The sequence below is a fragment of the Coffea arabica genome, chromosome 1c, assembly GCF_036785885.1.
Source record: "Coffea arabica cultivar ET-39 chromosome 1c, Coffea Arabica ET-39 HiFi, whole genome shotgun sequence".
Classification (NCBI taxonomy): domain Eukaryota; kingdom Viridiplantae; phylum Streptophyta; class Magnoliopsida; order Gentianales; family Rubiaceae; genus Coffea; species Coffea arabica.
In genome coordinates this window covers 41,016,389-41,032,462 of record NC_092310.1, presented here as the reverse complement: position 1 = coordinate 41,032,462, position 16,074 = coordinate 41,016,389, and the positions used below count along the sequence as shown (strand labels likewise).

General features: G+C 31.1%; 1 protein-coding gene across 2 annotated transcripts; it reads right to left on the bottom strand.

Moving 5' to 3' along the window:
• Positions 1 to 566: 566 nt before the first annotated feature.
• Positions 567 to 4,490, bottom strand: LOC113722360 (uncharacterized). 2 transcript variants are annotated; one of them, XM_027245915.2, is made up of 6 exons: positions 4,209 to 4,490; positions 4,037 to 4,113; positions 3,885 to 3,948; positions 3,616 to 3,679; positions 3,409 to 3,475; positions 567 to 1,067 (listed from the first exon to the last, which is right to left on the bottom strand). In XM_027245915.2, the coding sequence occupies exons 1-6, from the start codon at positions 4,357 to 4,359 to the stop codon at positions 813 to 815; spliced, it is 678 nt and encodes a 225-aa protein (XP_027101716.2). In that variant the 5' UTR covers positions 4,360 to 4,490; the 3' UTR covers positions 567 to 812. The 2 variants fall into 2 exon arrangements, with proteins under 2 accessions (XP_027101716.2, XP_071904565.1); XM_072048464.1 differs by having other exon boundaries at positions 4,037 to 4,110.
• Positions 4,491 to 16,074: the final 11,584 nt, after the last annotated feature.

The following is a 16,074-nucleotide window of genomic DNA, read 5'->3' as shown; positions in this document are numbered from 1 at the left end:
TTACAATTTCACTTTAAGGCCCGTAAATCACTGGCCCAATTTGTTTGTCTAAAGACAAAAAGGTGATCATAATTTAATTTAATCGAGATCAATTTAATGTGATTCAATTTTAACTTATAAATTAGATTAAATTTCACCGCCTAGAATTACATTAAAAAAATGACTCCAATAGGATCTACCGTGAGAAATAATAGGGAAGAAATAATATCCTCTCTTCAAAGAAGATTAAATACAAAAGAGAAAAGGGAAAGAAAGAAAGGAAAACAAAAGACTTTCTCTCAAAAAAAAAAAAAGAAATAAAGGAATGAAGAAAAGCAAAGGACTGAAAACTGTAAATTTTAGAGTTTGATAGAAAATGTAGACTTTTATGACTCATATCCTTAGACTTGACTCTCTCAAATGAAATTGGGAAATTACAAGACGGGCTGGCTCGAGAGTGATATACCTCGAGGGCTGCCAAGAGGACCGCAATCTGAGCCTTTGAAAACTTAGAAGCATCAAATTACAAAGGGCATTTGTTGGCAGCAAAAATTCAAAAATCCAAATTAAATGGATCTACACACTGATTGTTGTCGCATTTCTTCTTTACTATAACTCAAATAGTACCAAATTTTGTCCTTTAAAATAAATATTGTTTGTTGTATTGTCCAAGATATATAAGCGTGGCTAGTCGATCATGAGCATGCAAGTTGAAGGGTTGAAGAAGCTTATCTTCACAACTAAATCTCCTTGCAGCTCCATCAGCTAATGATAACAATAGAGCATATAACTGTCAAATAGATTATTACCAGAAAGACTAATATATAGTGCTTTCACGATCGCAGATGGAAGCTGATTTCACAATCCCAGCCTGGCTGATGTTCATCCAGAGCAGGAGCATTCAGGTTGAATAATGGACGCTGGAGATGATGATCACTTTGCTTCTCCTGCCCATTTTGTCTTTCCAAATGGAAAACATCTTCATCTTCTGCTCTCTTTTTCCCTTTTCCCCTTTGATGTCTGGTGCCTGTATGGAAGTTTTTGTCCCCAGTACATTGCACTTGATGTTGCTCCACATTGTCTGAATTCTGCAAACATTCACAATGATGAATAACTGCTTAAGATAATTGGTTAAATATGTTGTACATTTCTATATCCTGAATCAAGAAAAACGACAAAAGAAAAAAGGATTTTAGAAATGAAATTAGAATAGAGATGCAGTGCACGAGCCCATTGGTCATGAATAGCGGAATTGGAAATGCTCTTGTAAAATTTCATTCACAGGAAAATGTTTGTGGCCAGGATTATTCCTTTTTTCCTTGTTATAAATAGGTCTATTTTTTTAATTGCGGAGTTCCAATAATGCATTGATTTTCTTGTAATGTTCTTTTGCACATAGAATTCATAGTGATCGATATGATTGGTTTTCTTTTATCTCTGTGACTCAATTTTTTTTACAGTATTTGATTAATGGGTTTTTTATTGCGTTTTAAAATAATAGTCTTGAGATTATTGATCAACAGTTAAATAATGTTGTTGTGATCATAAGTTAATTAAATTTACACGTTTGTAAAGATTTGCCTAAAAAACAAGCAAACGAGAGATCTAGTTATGAGTTGAAAAATATACCTGATTTTGTGATTTCTTTATTTTGAAAATGGTTGCCAATGATTTGAGGACAAATTAGAGTTAAACTTCATTAGTTTATTTGAAGCTTAGGATTTAGTCTAATACAATCATTTTGAAAGCTAAAAAAACGAAAAGCTTAAAAAATTTTGCTCATAGCGTTGAAAAAATTGAGACATTTAGAGAAATGAAAATATACAGGATTGAAGAATAGTATAAATATATGAGATACTTACAAACTAAAAATAAGGGTTAATTACATTTATCTTCCCTGAGGTTTGACTATATTACCAATCAATCCCTGTAATTTGTCCAAATAACGGTCTCACCCTTTGAATAATCAAACATTTAACAAAAATCCCCTTAATGCCGAAAATGCCCTTATTGAGGCCATGTTGCATTAAAAAAAGAACATATTTTTATTTTATTAACCCTGAAGCAATCCAAAAAAATAAAAACAATTTTTGCTTATTATTTTATAAAAACCATATCTTTGCTTCCATAAATAGTTTTGAATCAATAATTATTTTAAATCTTAAAAATAAATATTAAAAATTAGATAAATTGAAAGAAAAATAATAAAAGAAGAAATTATTTTAATTCCTGGAGTATGGTTCAAATTGAGGAAAACATACCTTGTGCTCTCCGCAACATGCGTTGAACCACAAATTCGAACCATACTTAAGGATTTAAAATTTTCTTTCAATTTATCTAATTTTTAATATTCATTTTTAAGATTTAAAATAATATTGATTCAAAACTATTTATGGAAGCAAAGATATGATTTTTATAAAATAATAAGCAAAAACTTTTTCTATTTTTTTTGGATTACTTGAAGGTTAATAAATAAAAATATGTTCTTTTTTTAATGCAATATGGCTTCAAAAAGGGCATTTTCGGCATTAAGGGGGTTTTTGTTAAATGTTTGATCATTCAAAGGGTGAGACCGTTATTTGGACAAATTACAGGGATTGATTGGTAATATGGTCAAACCTCAGGGGAGATAAATGTAATTAACCCTAAAAATAAACAAGTAATGAAAGTAGTTTGTGTCCCATCACTTGCATTCCTTACATCCTTACTGCATCTATTGGTCGAAATACTTTCAAATTTTAGATTATCAATATTATTCTTTAAGTTAATTACAGTAAATTAATTAAGTAAACAATTGCAAAGTATTATCTAAATACATATTATTGGAAATAAATTGACCAATATTTATGCTCTTTGAATTGATAAAAAAGAAAGTTAAACGTAAGAGTTAAAGGTTAAGCACATGACTTGGTCAATTTTTCATTGAATTCAACGTCTAACACAAAACGACATTTTTATGAGCAATCTACTTACTTTAAATGCAATTCAAAAAAGTTAGGACAAGTCATAAGTAACATTAAAATTAGAAAAGCAATATCAATTTTGGAACATTAACTTAATAATCTAACTAATTAAGGTATAAATTTACTATATCTGTTCCTTCTGAAAGGCCATATATCCACAATCCGGATTCTCCTTGGAAAGCACTTTAAAGTGGCTCTATTGTTCATGTGCATCATCCAAATTTCCCTCAGTCACTCCCTTTAAACAACTTTGTCCGTAGGCTAGATTTCATGACATGGTTCCTCTCTATTAATATCTACTGTTTGTCACATTTATACTAGTCCAAGATCTTCAAATCGAGGTTCTATTTGCTGGAAGTTCAAGTTTAAATTGACTCTGTGTAGATAGAATTCATGATTTGAAAGCGGCATATGGCTAGAGATTAATCCTTAGCCTCACTGCATTGAGCTGTAATAGAACATATACCTTCTTCTTGCAAATTTTTCTCTTCCCTTCAAACTTAGTCCTTTGTGCTTGCATAAGTTGGATGCTTCTGGAGTTAGCAAAACAAACTTCTTAAGATATGAATTTGTAGATTGAATATCCTGGACCTGTATATACCTAATGCTGTTAACAGATTTCGGCAATAACGTTATTGGCTTTCTTAAAAGAATTTCGGATCCGTGGTCTTACTCATTTGTGCGCCATCCTGCAGTATTGCTACCATCATCTGCTTCAAACATGGTGTTTGTTGCAGCTGAAAACCGAAACAACAAAGGCCAGATATCAAGTGTAGTAGATGATGAAGAACTTGCTGATCAGTTAAGGCTAGAAATCAAGTGTAGTAGATGATGAAGAACTTGCTGATCAGTTGTCGACTCTTGTTGAGCAATCAATACAAAAAAGCTTAACTTTATCTTAATGAACCACTAAGGAATAGGCTTAGTTGACAGGAATCTTACCTTTCCTTGCAACTGTGCTATCAGCTGCTGTCCCACTATTGCAACCCATTCTCAGCCTGTACTTCTGGAAATCAAGAAATTCATAGACTTAGTAACAATTTGGTCCCTTATCCAAGCCTGATATCTAACATAAAATCTCCGGAGCCATTTACCTGAAGATGGCTTTTTATGTGGCTTGAGGTAACCTCAGGAATGTCCATCTGCGTCATGATTTCTTTTGGAGTAGCTTCTTTTCATGGTTTGAAATATCAAAAAACATAAAAAGTCTCACTATATTACTAAAGACTATCGAAGGGTATTTGATAGTTGTATGTTGATACTCACCAAATGGCCCACCGAGTCGATCAACTGCCTTAATAAAGCAATTATGAAGCCCTGGAGTCCATCTTATCCTTGGTTTCCTGGTATTCTCGGCGACTTGCAACTGTCGATCGCTAGTGTGTAGTATCTTGGTGTCGTTCCCTTTGGCTGCCATGATGATCAGGACAACTGAACTAGTTGGAATTCTTCATACCTGCTCAGGATAATAAGCATGAAATATATGGATGCACACTTTATGCAAGAAAAATTGTATAGGTATCTTTCTTACTGCCATTATGCATATTACTATTGCTCATTTCTTGTGCAACCCGCTTTAGTTGCTGTTCGTATTTATACAGAAACTTTGGGACAAAGGATATTCCACATATCCGAAACTTTTCCTCGGATGGCATGATCTCCGGGAGAATATTATGCGTTTAAGTGGGTATTATGGGTACCCAAATGCAAACAAGATAGTTCAAAGTGCCCAAAGTGGGAGTTTTCCTAAAACTTCATGATACCTTTATTACGTGTCAATTAGGGGTGTCAATGGATTCATGAGTCGAGCGCCGAGCGTTAGTAAGCTCAAGCTCGGCTCACTAACGCTCGGCGCTCGACTCAGAAAATAAAAGGAAATTTTGGCCTTGCAGGTTTTTTGACTCGGGTCCAAGTTAAAAGGTTCAAGCTCAACCATCCTTTAAAATGAGTTTTGGGCTTATACCAGGCTCGATCCAAACTCATAATTAAAGTTCATAATTATATATAATATATTAATATGTATAAATTATTATAAATTTATATATATTATTAATATTTTAATGTTATAATATATATAATTATTATATATAATTTAGTATACAATTATATATACAAATATAATTATACATATGAATGGGCCGGGTCTTAATCAGACTTGAGTTTAGTAAAATTCAAACTCAACTCATATTTAATTCGGATATATTATTTAGACCTAAGGTCCATCTTGTCCTATTAAATATAAGACTCATCAAGCTTTTTTGGGCTAAATGGGCTGAGCTCGAGCTATCCCTGCCCATTCATTTAAAGAAAACAACTTAAGTCTTTTTTAAAAATCTATATTTATATCTATATGTATTACAGAGAGGGTTTTTAGTAGAGACTCTCTCAATGACTTCCAAACTTCTCATTCTTTTTTCTAGATTTTTGTATTTATTTTAATACATAAAATCTAATTAAAAACTTTAAAATAGTGGATTAACTAATCCTATCACTAGTCAAATTTAAAATTTAAAACTTTCCCACTATCCCATTCATAAACCGTTTATAGTTTGTTATTTATACTTTAAGTCCTTTTTACTCTTTAATTAAATAAAATACATTTGTCAAGCCAAAATTCTCAGGGATAATTGATTAGTCTCATTTTAAAATTGTTCACCCTATTATATCTTTATCACTTTAGCCCCTTTTATTCCTTCGTTAAAGAGGATTAATTTATCTAGCCAAATCCTCGAGATAATGTGATTAGTCCTATTTTTTAGTTATTCAGCCAATTATTTTTTATCACTTTCCTTCTAGGTACAATAATCATTTGCCAACATCTTCTAATGATATACTCAATTACTCTTATTTTTTAATAATTTATGTTACAATTACTAAATCAATTTTCTTGCGGTCTTAAACTTATCCTTTTTCTTTGGTATTCAGTAAGCTTAGGGCACTTTAATAGGTTTGCTTTTTATAATTTTTATGTTGGATTTTATTCAGGAGTTTTTTTTTTTAAAGTTTTAAAATTTGAATGTTGAAATTATACTCTAACATTAAATTGGAGTATGTAAATAACAATTATGACATTTTATTTGCACTTAGAATAAACTCAATATTAATATCGTGCAAGCATGTAGATGACTTTTCATTTAACACATGTACACCAAAAAGTGCATGTGAAGAAAATTTATGTATGAATTTTAAATTAATAAAGGTGAATCTAGAAGGTTGCTTTTGGTGGTATTTTAGCAAAATTTTGATAAAAGGTTGTATTTCACCAAATTTACATCCGAAAGTTTACTTTTTCTCGATGATTGCAATTCTAGCTTTTTATTTGATTAAAAACACTTAAAATGAGCAGCAACTTGGAAAAATAATTCTAACTTTTTATATGTCCAAAAACACTTAAAAAGTGAGATGATGAATCCTAAATAGTGAAAAGATTAGAAAGATAGGACTGTAGGGTTAGAGAAGGTAAAGATTAGGGGAGAGTTATCAAATTAGACGATTCATGTGTGTTTGGGCAAGTTATAATTAGGTTAACCTATATACTCCTACTTAATTAATGGTTCAAAATAGACGAGTCGTCAAGGAATAGTTTTATATGGGTTTGGATTATCCAATCACCCATTCACGGCCCACTACTAAATTTTATTTACTTTTTCATCTACATTTTGTTTGGCAACAAAATAGTAAATCATATCAACATATCAAATTAATAAATCAATTTTTACCTAAAGAAAGAGAAAAAACAAAAAAATTACTTAGAGAAGCCTAAAATGGTCATCATAGTGAGTTTCAAATTTTGTCACTTTATGACAATCTAAAAATAATTTAGGTATTAATGCAAACAATCAATTATCATTCACGAAATTTATTAAACTGTTATGAGAGAAATGGAGGAAGTAGGATAAATTTTAAAAAATAAAATAATAGAAATTAAAGAAGAGAAAAAACAATGAATACATCTTTGCAAAATTTAGAATATAATTATTAGAATAATTTAGATTTACCTACTAATGATTGAATTTGAATCTACGTCTAATTTAATTAAGTCAAAATAAGTGATCCAAATCTGTCAATTTCATACCCGCTAATTAATGGGTTAATTTGGTCACCCATTTGAATCCAATTAAATAACATACGCAAACTCATTTGTTAATAGGTGAGCCAAGTAAATAGGTTACCATTTACATTTATAAATAGATGAAAATAATAGTAGAATAGGACACAAGTGAGCTGTAAAATTAGGTAAGAGATAGGGTAATTAAGTGAGAGCAAGATAGAGCAAAGAGAAAATAGGATTTGGTGAAACGAGAAAGGGTTGTAGAGATACAAGAAAATTAGGTAGGAAATGAAGGAACGAAAAAAGATTGTAGGGATGCAAAAAAATTAGATTCAGAAAGTGAAAAGAATAGTAATGGAGAATATGGGAAATATCGAAAAGAGAGGAGGTTGAGAAATGGAAAAAGTAGCATGAAGGGAGAGAATATGAGATAAATGGATAATAATATTGTATTTGGCCACATTTTTCCCTCCCTCCTATATAAACCCGTGCAATGCACGGGTCAATCTACTGTACTAGTAAATAAGTAAATTAATGGGTCTTATGGATGATATAAAGACTTTTACCAGAATCTGTTATGTTGTTACCAGAATAAGGCTTGCAATAGGGCGAATTTGGGCAGGAGAGTGCCCACCACTCGCTACCTTCGCCCCAACGTCCCCTCCTACAAAGCCCCACTACTATTTTTATCTTTTTATATGACTTTATTTTTATATATGTATAACACTAATAATAGATGTACTAATAATTCTTTTGAATTTTACAGCAAAAAAATTTAACACGACATAATGTTTAAAAATTATTTTGACCTTGTGAATATGTTTCTCTATATTTGATATTAAGTAAATTCTAAATCAATTATCGTTATTTTTTTATAAACAACATGCTATAACAAAAAAATGTAAACTAAATAATATAATTATTATTTTGCCTCAAAAATTAACAAAAAATTTATTATATTATCACAAGAAAATATTATATTATTCATTTCATATTACAGATATAAAATTATATCATGTTATATGTTTTATATTTTATATATAATATTAAATTGAGGTGAGGGACAAGCTGGGGGATAGGGTAGAGGTATCCTCCCTCCTTTCCTCTCCCGCCCTCCCACTAATTAAAGTGGGGGAGAAAATTCTTCTCCTCCGTCCCGCCTATCTCCATTGCCATTCCTAAAAAAGACCCTGTAATGCTTGCCACTGGCTAATAAGCAATTAGGGTAGATTACACCGACAAGCCCCTACAATTTGACTAATCTTTTATTTTGCCCATGAACTTAGTTTGCAACTAAGCTGGTAAACGAGTCGAGTTGAACTTTAACATAATCAAGCCGAATTTGACTTAATCTTCTCAAGCTCAAACTCAAGACTACATTGATTAAGCTCTTAGTATATAACTCAATTCAAACTCAAATTCAAGCTTGAAAAGAGTCAAACTGGAGTGTAAGACTTATCAAGCCAAACAAAGGATAATTATATATGTTTTTTGAAAGTAGACAAAATAAACATTTTACTCTGATAAATAATAGAAATATAGGAACATAAATGTTATTTCACTACAAATAAAAAAGTTTACTAAAAATCCAAAATCCAAGTCAAGTATTTCTCTACTTGACTCAATTTAATAGACTGACTAAGCTGAGTCAAGCTTCGACTTAGAGATAGCCACAATTCAGATTTGAATCAGAATTGGAATCGGACCAGTAATTTGTTGAACCAGAACTGGAATTTGAATTTTAGAAACTCGAACTAGAACTATAATTAACCATGACTAAAGGTTCATTTTTAGGTTCACCAAAAACTTGAATTGGAACTGAAATCGACGATTTAGGACTTGTATAAATCGTCTATAAAAATGCTTACTACCCAAACTTACCTAACCAATTTAGAGTTCAATATCAATAGTCAGCACCCAATACTAACAGGACCAATTCGAGTCTAATAACCATTGTCCCGTCCCATTAGTAAGTCTAGACCCTGTAACTAATCTAAGTCTAAAGCCAATCTAATCCAATTAACAATGAGATTATTTTTCATAAAATTTATATTATTTTTTCTTTTTCCTTGCATATGATAATACAATAAAATTCTTTTTTTCTATATTCATTGTTATATTTTCTTAGAATTAATTTTATAATAACAAGTGTTTAAACATAACTAAACAAACTAGAATTGTAACCTAAAGGAACTAGAACTATAACTGGAATCAAAGTGGAACTGAAAGTGGATTGAAAGCGGAGGTTCAAGAATCACAACCATAATCGTCCTTATAAGATTCGTTTCAAATTCATTTTTTAGAAGAATCAGAACAGTAGATTTATAAACCGAAACCGTGGCCATGTCTACTTCGGCCAGGCTCGCAAGCTTCCCGTGCAGCCATATTTGCAACGCTAAGCTACTACCTCAACAAGTTCTCATCTAACGGCTTATATCCAATGGATGCCATGATACTCAAATGGGATTATTGAATCTCCGGATTATGCTCTAAATTGGCCTTTTATTATTTCTTATTGATACTTCTTTGTCATTAGTAAATTGTTATTTGATCACAATTAGAGTAATATCGTTGATCGGCCAGATTATTGGCTGTTTTCCAAAGTTACAGAATTGAGTAAAAAGTATATCAGATGATCCTGACAATTCCTTGAGTACATTCACCAACAGCCTTGTTAAATAAGCAAAGCCTCACTTAATATTTATCTTATTAATTCTTTCCAAGCCCCACATCCTTGTTTCCTTTTTTTCCCTCCACATACCGTATCTTATTTCCATTTTTCCCCTTCGAAATCTTGAGATTCTTTTTTTCCCTTTATTACAAACTCATAAAACAACAAAATCAACTAAAATTCATCATCACATTAAAAGAAATCATCAAAGTTTCACTTAATCTCTATCTTATTAATTCATTCCAAAGCCCGTTCCCTTGTTTCCTTTTTTTCCTCCCCAAACCGCAGCTTTTTCCTTTTATCTTTCCTCCAAATCTTTTGATTCTTTTTTTCCCTTTATTACAAACTCATAAAACAACAAAATCAACTAAAATTCATCATCACATTAAAAGAAATCATCAAAGTTTCACTTAATCTCTATCTTATTAATTCATTCCAAAGCCCGTTCCCTTGTTTCCTTTTTTTCCTCCCCAAACCGCAGCTTTTTCCTTTTATCTTTCCTCCAAATCTTTTGATTCTTTTTTTCCCCTTATTACAAGCTCTTAAAACAAAAAAAAAAAAAAATCTCCTAAAATTCATCATCACATTAAAAGACACTAAAATTTGGACTACTAATAGACTACTTCACACCCTTAGGATTTATGTTAATTTGTTTCCAAGTTTTTTATTTTTATTTTTTATCTTTTGGTATATTTTGAATAGTTACTTTCCTATATTTTCTTCTTGGTCCCTTTCGCTTTAAATGCATTTCCATTGTTGTATGTCACCAAATTACTCAGTTCATATGTATCCAAGTTATCATTAATTGCAGAATGGTAATCATAATGGGGCTACATTTCTTGATTAATTCCAACAGACCTCAGCTTCACCATATGCACGGGGAATCAACAAAACCAGGGCACAATTTGGAATTTACTAATAAAATTTTAAGGATTCTGATATGCTGACCATTACGGGCCCCGGTTTGTTTGGATGGTAAGTTATTTGGGATTATTTGGAATATTTTTACTGTAGCACTTTTTGTGATGTGATGTATGTGAGATAAAAAGGTAATTAGGAAGATAAAAAGGTGTATTGGAAATTGTAATGATGATGTAAGCAAATAAAACTGGGTAAATAATGCTCAATCCAAACAGTTAATCATTATAATCATGGGTTTTTTTTATATTCATTAAAGGGTGAAAAACTATATAATAAAATCATCGATAAACAAAAAATAAGCACCAAGAAGACAAGAAATACTAGTGGGCTAACTTCTCTCTATACATTTCCTCCGCCTTCTCTCTAACCCTTTCTCCCTGGCGGACGACTTTCTTCCTCCTCCATGGAAGGAAGGCCCTTTCTCTAACTTCTTCCTTCTTGTTTTGTTTAAATCCCTGTCTCTCCTAAGTTTTTCCTAGTATAAGTATTCTTTCTCCTGGATTTTTTTAGTGATAATTTTATCTCTCCTAATTCTTCTAGTGGGATATTTATTCCCTTTTAGGATTTCCTTTTGAGTTTTTCTTATTTTTTGTTCTTTTTCTTATTAGTTTTGAGATTTCTTAGATTTATTTTGTCAGATCTAGAAACATTTGAACTTGTTATGTCAAATCTATCTTTCTGCTAGCCCAAATTTGTTTAACATTAGATTCGGTAGTTCAAAACATGCATAGAATAGAGTTATAATGATTCATCCGATTAGAAGATATTTTGGGATTTCGTGTTGCTATTTTTATTTATCAGAGGTGTTCTTAATTTTTCAATTTATTGTATCTGTTGAATTTCAGATATGTTATTTTTGCTTCACATTAGCTTGATGTATCTTCTATCATTAGTGTAGATTTATGAGAATGAATCATAAAGTTCATTTATCAAAAAGAAAACAAGAATTCTAATAATATCTCAATGATATTCCATAACTATAGTTTGGTTCCAATAGTATAACAAAATAGGGAGAAAAAAAATCTAAAGATTTGTAGAAAAAAAGGGACACAAAGTGGGGCATTTTGAGGAAACAAAAAAAAAATGAGAAACAAGGAAGTGGGCCTTGGAATAAATTAATGACACAGAGATTAAATCAACTTTTCTGACTTGGCAAGACTGTATTGGTGGGTGTACTCGTTGAGTTTTGGATCCAGCCCAGCTTTTTGTAAAATCACTTTCGGACTTGCAAATGGCCTAAATCTCAACCCAACTTGCAGTTTTGCCATTTTGCCGCTCAAATTATTACAATATATGTTCACATTATCTTCATGATGAATATTCATCTTTACTACTATAAATGTTAGGAAATTGGCTTAATTTCTTTTAGACAGATTTCTTATTTTATGTGAAAGTAACTAATTTCCTAATTGTTTTAGTTATTTGAATGGCTGCCAAGTTATTTTCTATTTTGTAATAGTTTAGAAATTAGAAATTATTTTTTATTCTATATAAATTTAGGAATTAGTAGTTATTTTTTATTATTACTTAGGTGTTGGCCAAGTGATGTTACTTATGATAGGTAAAGGTTGGCATATTAAAAAACGCACATAAGGTAGCAATATAATCTTTACATAGGGGTGAGAGATGATTCTTGGAAGGTGAGATTAATTATAAAAGTGTTGAGCTTGGGTTCAACCTATATTCTTATATCGGATTTAACTTATATTCTTATATCGGATTTATTCTCATAATAAAAAATGAATTTTCTCTTCGTAGATATATGCCTAATAATGGATGCGAACCACATTAAATGTTATGTATCATTTATATTTTCATACTTGTGGGTTGGTGTGATTCTATTGTTGCATATTTGATGTTTTGATAGTTGTTTATTCCAGATATGGGTTCCAATAATTTGGTATCATTGTGGGGTACATGGTTGGGTTCTGATTGACTATTGAGACCAAGTCGGTTAGTGACAATTACCAATTCGACAACTTAATGTGTAAAAACATACATGTTTTAAAAGTTTGGCAAGAAGCATTGAATGGATAAGGATAGAAAGCTAGAAAGCATGAAGGATACTTGATAGTGAGTATAGGCAGATGATTCAAGGATGAAGGGAAAGATGGAGCCGAATATCGATTTTGAACGCGAATCGGTGTAGATGCTATAACAACTCCAATGGTTTACACTTAGTCCAGGATGGTTATTAGATTCGGGCTATATTCTTTGGGTCGTGTGGCATGTGTCTCCAAGAAACAAAAGAATGCAATTTTCATGAATCAGAAGACTCTAATGACTACGAGTTTTTCATTACAAGTGGAGTCTTATAAATCACACATGACGAGATAGTCCTAAGGATGGGAAAAAGATGGTGATTTTACCACTTGGTTGTCTCAATGGTAAGAAATAGAGATAAAAAAAAAAGGGATCCCAAGTTGCAAATGGTAGTGACATGAAAAATCTTGCAACAGTGAATAAATACAAGGGATTGTAGGTAAAATTAATAGAGAAAGTATATAAATGCAAGGGAGGGTAAGAATTATTAATATATGTATATATATATATATATATGATAGATTAGATGAATTTTAGATGTGATAATATGTACCCAATCATATATTTTTATGCATCGTTAGTGTATACACGAGCAGTATTCAATATATGTCATGTAATCTAATTTCAAATTTGAAATTTAGACAAGTAACATATTTTTACAACTGCTAGATTTTAGGCAGGTGGCATATTTTTACAACTGCTAGTGTGAAAAAACTTTGCACTAATAGTGTATAAAATCTTAATCTCATAGCTTATGTAATTTCTATTTTCATTAACAATTGATGCATAATATCATTTAGTTAACAATTAATGCACAATATGAAATTGCTAATATAAATAGAAAATAATTAAAATTTTAAATAAAGTATATGCCTTTTAATTTTTCATTATAATTTATGATTTATTATTAAATATTTTTAGCAAGAAAATAGCACTATGCACTTAACCATAAAAGTAAACTCTTTAACACAATAGTAGCAAAATTTTTATAGAACAATATGAATGAGGAGGAGGAAAAATAAATCTAAACATAAGAAAAAAAGGAGGAGAAGAAGAAAGAGAAAATGAAAAAGGGTGAGACTTGGAGATTAGTTTCTAAATTAATTGGACTTTTGCTAAAAAATTAATACATGATACCTTACTTTAATTTGTGCTCTCAGGGCATTCATTAGCCGCATCCAACATCTTTTTACCTTGCAAGTTTTCAAAAATTGAATAACCAAATCTAAATCTGGCTTGGTTTTTAGTTAGGTGAACTAAACTTCGTTAAGGGGTCTGATGAGTTTAAGAGTTAAAGCCATAAAACCTAAATTTGTTTAGGTGGGTTAATCAGCAGGAGTGATTAGGCAAATTAGCATTTGATCTTTTTGTGTAGCCTCTTTGTCAGAGAAAGTTTATCATATTCGGATCAACTCCTCAACAAGCGTAATAATTGGTCTTTGGCCAATGAAAAAGCTCCAAATAACACTGTGGAACCCACTAATTCAACATTAAATATAATTAAAATGACATCATAGGGTTCTTATCTGTCCAATTAAAAGTATTTCATTTGTCAAAAATCAACTAATAAACTTGTTTGGCATACTAGGGTTCGAGCTTGATTGTCAAGTTTGGGCCGGGGTAAGGAGTGAATAGAAGAATGGGGGAGGTTTAGGAAAAAAAAAAAAATAGTCAGTCCGATCCGTGATAAAAATTTTCTCTTTATTACTGTACCATATTCAGATAATTTACTCCATCTTGTGCCATGAGGTCAACAAATTGACAATATAACAGGTAATAATTTTAGGTTTTTTCTAAAAAAAAAAAAAATGTTTGTGCCCTAAGGGCACATGATAAGCACATGCAATTGAGAGATAACCCCATTAAAAGTTTCAGACATTATCATCTACCCCTTAATTCTAGAAACTTTAACAAAGAAAGGCCAACAAACGCTGGTCCCATCTCTGAATGTGTGTCCCAAGGACGCAAAGAGCCCATAATTTCATTCGTTAACTACAAAACTCCCTCTTAAGGTATTAGTCAAATTTGTGGTTTACCTCCGAAACATTATTTTTTCTCACTTAGTCCGATAAGCGACAAAACTACCCCTCTATTGTGCTAAGTTTTTATTTTGCTTTTTTTCCCCTTTCTTTTCTCAATTAATCTGGAGTCCTAGTTAAGTTTTGGTCACTTTAATTCTCAGTGATAAAGTACCAAAGGAAAGAAATATATTTATTAAGGAATATATTAGTAAGCAAAAATCCATATAGGAAAAGATAAAAAAATAGATGTCCGAAATTATAGGCATAAAATGTGATTGTGAAAAAAAAGAGCCATTTATTTTGAATTGTCTAACTATAAGGAATTAAGGATATAGAATAAATTTTTTTATTTAATTTCTTCGGTTGAAAAATGGATGAAATTAATTAGAATATAATTGATTGCTAATTTACTAATTATATGAAAAATGTATATTATAAAGAAAAATGTATTAAATAGAAAAGTAATAATAAATTTCTCAAAGAAAAAGAAAAATAATAATAGAACATGAACTCAATTAAGATATGATTCTTTGACAAATACATAGAGGAATTTTTTATTTGCTCAAGAATAAGAATTTGAAAAAGGCAACTAATTTTTAAAAAAAAAAAGTAAAAGAGAAGAAAAAAGAAACCAAACTTTAATACGGGGTAATCTTGTCCACTATGTAGGGCTGCAAACGAGTCGAGTCGAGTCGAGCTTTGAGCTAATCGAGCCGAGCCTCGACTAAATTTTACCAAACTCGAGCTCGAGCTCGAGCTCGACGAGTCGGCAAATTTCGAGCTCGAGCTCGACTCGAATCAAGTCGAACCGAGCTCGAGCTCGAAAAAAAAATAAAAAATAAATATTTTATTAAAAAATAAATAAATAAAATAATATTTTTTTTAATAAATAATAAAATATTAAGGACATATACGTAATTTTACTATGAAAATAAAAAATAAAAAATATATATATAATATACGTAATTTTATTATTAAATAAAAATAAAAATAAAAAAATATATATATATACCCAAGCTCGCGAGCCGGCTCGCGAGCTAACGAGCTTAATAATCTGAGCTCGAGCTCGGCTCGCGAGCTAACGAGCTTAATAATCTGAGCTCGAGCTCGAGCTCGAGTTTGACTCGAGCCAGCTCGAGCTCGACTCGAGTTCGATTAACATCGAGCTCGACTCGAGCTTGACTCGAGCCGCTCGCGGTTCGATTCGTTTGCAGCCCTACCACTATGGGGTTAAGTGACACAAAAAAATATTATGGGATAAATTGAATATTGAGTTATATACATTAGGGGGATAAATTATAATTAATCTTAATTTTATTATATACCCTGATTGAATGGATAAGAAGCAAGGGTGAATGGACTTAACTCCAGCTTGCACGAAATTTTTTCGACGGAGAATCCCCAACTTGAAACCGGGACTCTCAA

Excerpts from the sequence above, each read along its gene's own strand:
- LOC113722360 (XM_027245915.2), bottom strand. The coding sequence starts at position 4,359 with ATGGCAGCCAAAGGGAACGACACCAAGATACTACACACTAGCGATCGA. Across the intron at positions 4,114-4,208 it reads TCGACTCGGTGGGCCATTTG|AAGCTACTCCAAAAGAAATC; the intron begins GTGAGTATCAAC and ends AACCATGAAAAG. Across the intron at positions 1,068-3,408 it reads GAAAAATTTGCAAGAAGAAG|AATTCAGACAATGTGGAGCA; the intron begins GTATATGTTCTA and ends GAATGTTTGCAG.